Source organism: Arachis ipaensis, chromosome B10 (genome assembly GCF_000816755.2).
Source record: "Arachis ipaensis cultivar K30076 chromosome B10, Araip1.1, whole genome shotgun sequence".
NCBI lineage: Eukaryota > Viridiplantae > Streptophyta > Magnoliopsida > Fabales > Fabaceae > Arachis > Arachis ipaensis.
The window spans coordinates 23392076-23394541 of record NC_029794.2 but is presented as its reverse complement, the minus strand read 5'-3'; the positions used below and the strand labels follow the sequence as shown (position 1 = coordinate 23394541).

The window sequence follows — 2466 nt, the reverse complement described above, 5'->3', positions numbered from 1 at the left end:
ATGAGACTCTCTGTAGGGACGACTGCTTCAGATCAAGACGAGACAGAGCAATTTGGTGAGTGGTTATTGAAAGTTGGTGATGGTCTAATAGGTGACAATATGGATGGTGAATCTGAGATATGTCTTCCAGGAGATATTGTTATTCCTTCTTCGGACCAGGCATTTGATGAGTTAGTTCATTTTTCTTATCCAAATATTCTGGAAAACATGTCCTCAAAGGATTTTTTCAAAGCAAGAACTATACTGGCTCCCACACTAGACATCGTTGAAGAGGTCAACAACCATCTGATGGCTATCATTCCTGGAGGAGAAAAATTATATCTTAGTTCGGATTCCATATGTATGGATGAAGGGAATATGGAGAGTCAACTAAATCTCTATGGTCCTGAATTACTGAATAGCATAAATTGCTCTGGTTTGCCTCCACATAAATTAATACTCAATGTTGGTGTTCTGGTGATGTTACTGAGGAATATTGACCAATCCAGTGGTCTTTGTAATGGTACAAGGCTACAAGTTAGGAAGCTTGGAAATCATGTCATAGAATGTGAAGTCTTAACGGGTAACAATGTTGGTCATATTGCTTTGATTCCAAGAATGAATATGGTACCAACAAATGAAACCGTCTCAGTTAGATTCCAACGACGACAGTTTCCCATAATAGTATCGTTTGCCATGACAATTAATAAGTCTCAGGGACAAACTTTATCTCATATTGGATTGTACTTGCCCAGACCAGTTTTTACACATGGCCAACTATAAGTGGCACTTTCAAGAGTTAAGAGGAAGAGAGGTTTAAAAGTTTTACTTATGAATCACGTAGGAATGTCTGCAAATTCAACTATCAATGTTGTTTATGGAGAAGTCTTTGAAAAAATAGTATTCTAATGTAAATATTTTAATTTTATTTTAAATTCTGTATCAGTGTATAATTATTTTACTTTAAAATATATAAAATAATTATTACTTCCTTTTTTAAGTTAAACTTTGATTTTGATAATAATTTTATAAATATCTTAAAATAATAATTATTTTGTATTTTTGTTTTAAGTATCGAAACATATAAATTTTTTTCTTACTTTTATAAATTTTCCTGTGTTGAGCACGGGTTTATACACTAGTTATCTCTATAATAGAGCATTGGGAGTCTCCAATTTCTTTTATTTGTTCCATATATAGACACATGTATATTTCTTTCTTTTCATGAATAGAATTATCTGACTTTGAAAAAAATACACTACCTTTTAATTAGTCCATATGATTAGAGTAAAAGCTTAATTTAAACTAACTTGTTAGAAAATTTTTGTTTAAAAACTAATTTATTCGAGAAAATTTCTAAGGACTTTACTCTAATTTAGATGAACATTCTGATTTCAAGACACTAATATTTGAATTAGGAAAAAAAAATCTGTTGTTCTAAAACAATACATAATATTATAATCTCTAAGTCGAATTTATATACATTTGGTTCTTTCTAATGAGGATTCTTATTACTTTTAATATAAAGCCTTGTTCTAAGACGAAAGCTTCCATCTCTTGCAGTATCTAAAAACTCTTCCAAGCCAAATTCATTGTCTGAAATTTGCTCTTTTTTCGTTCTATTTATTACTCTTACATTTTTTTCAAAAGGCTTATTTGGCTTCACAAACATGAATTTTATTAAAATTTTCTTCTTCTCCTCCTTTCTTTTTATTTTCTGAATTCTCCCAATTCAGATCAAATGTTTCACGTTCTTTTTCTCTATGCAATTTAATGTCTTCAATAAGCTACTAAAATCATAGCAATCTGTTACAGAAAAAATAAAATAAAATAAAAAAATCATAATTTTCAAAAAAAAAAATTAACTAGTAAACCATTAAAATTAAATTCAGTCATAAGATTATTTTATTTAAAATTATAAATTTAAAATTTTAAAACAATTTTATTTAGACGTAAAACAATTTTATTTAGACGCAAGTGCTGTAATTATATGCAAACCGCCGATAGGGGACACGAATTAGAGTTGAACCTAAACCGTTACCTAGTTACTTAGAAAATGTCTATGTATATATTTGGCAAACATCGTTGGAGAAAAGAGAAGTAATTCTATTTCTAAAAGCGTTCATGTGAAGCTAAAATTTACTGTGTATGCGTTCATGTCCATGGTGATTAGTTAGTGTTGGAAAATTAGACGAAAAATATAGTTATCCGTTCCAAATTTTTTTCATCAAAATCTTTTAGTACTCTCTTTCATATCTTAATTTTTATGTTTTTTTTATGTAATATATGTTGTTGGTTTTATGAAATTTTTATTTTTTCTTATTTGAATGAGTTTTTTTTATTCTTTGATATCCTCTATTGTTGTTTTATATAAAAAAAAATTTATTTTTTATTTGATATTTGAAAATTTATAATTATAATTATTATATAATAAAAAAAGTATTATACAAAAATGATAAAAAATAATAAAAAAATATTAGACATAAA

General features: G+C 27.7%; 1 protein-coding gene across 1 annotated transcript; it reads left to right on the top strand.

Moving 5' to 3' along the window:
* On the top strand, nt 1–762 carry LOC110268383. Its single transcript, XM_021114504.1, has one exon. It carries the CDS (start codon nt 1–3, stop codon nt 760–762), a length of 762 nt encoding a protein of 253 aa, XP_020970163.1.

What these genes read in the sequence shown, in the direction of transcription:
- LOC110268383 (XM_021114504.1), top strand. Translation starts at nt 1, where the DNA reads ATGAGACTCTCTGTAGGGACGACTGCTTCAGATCAAGACGAGACAGAG.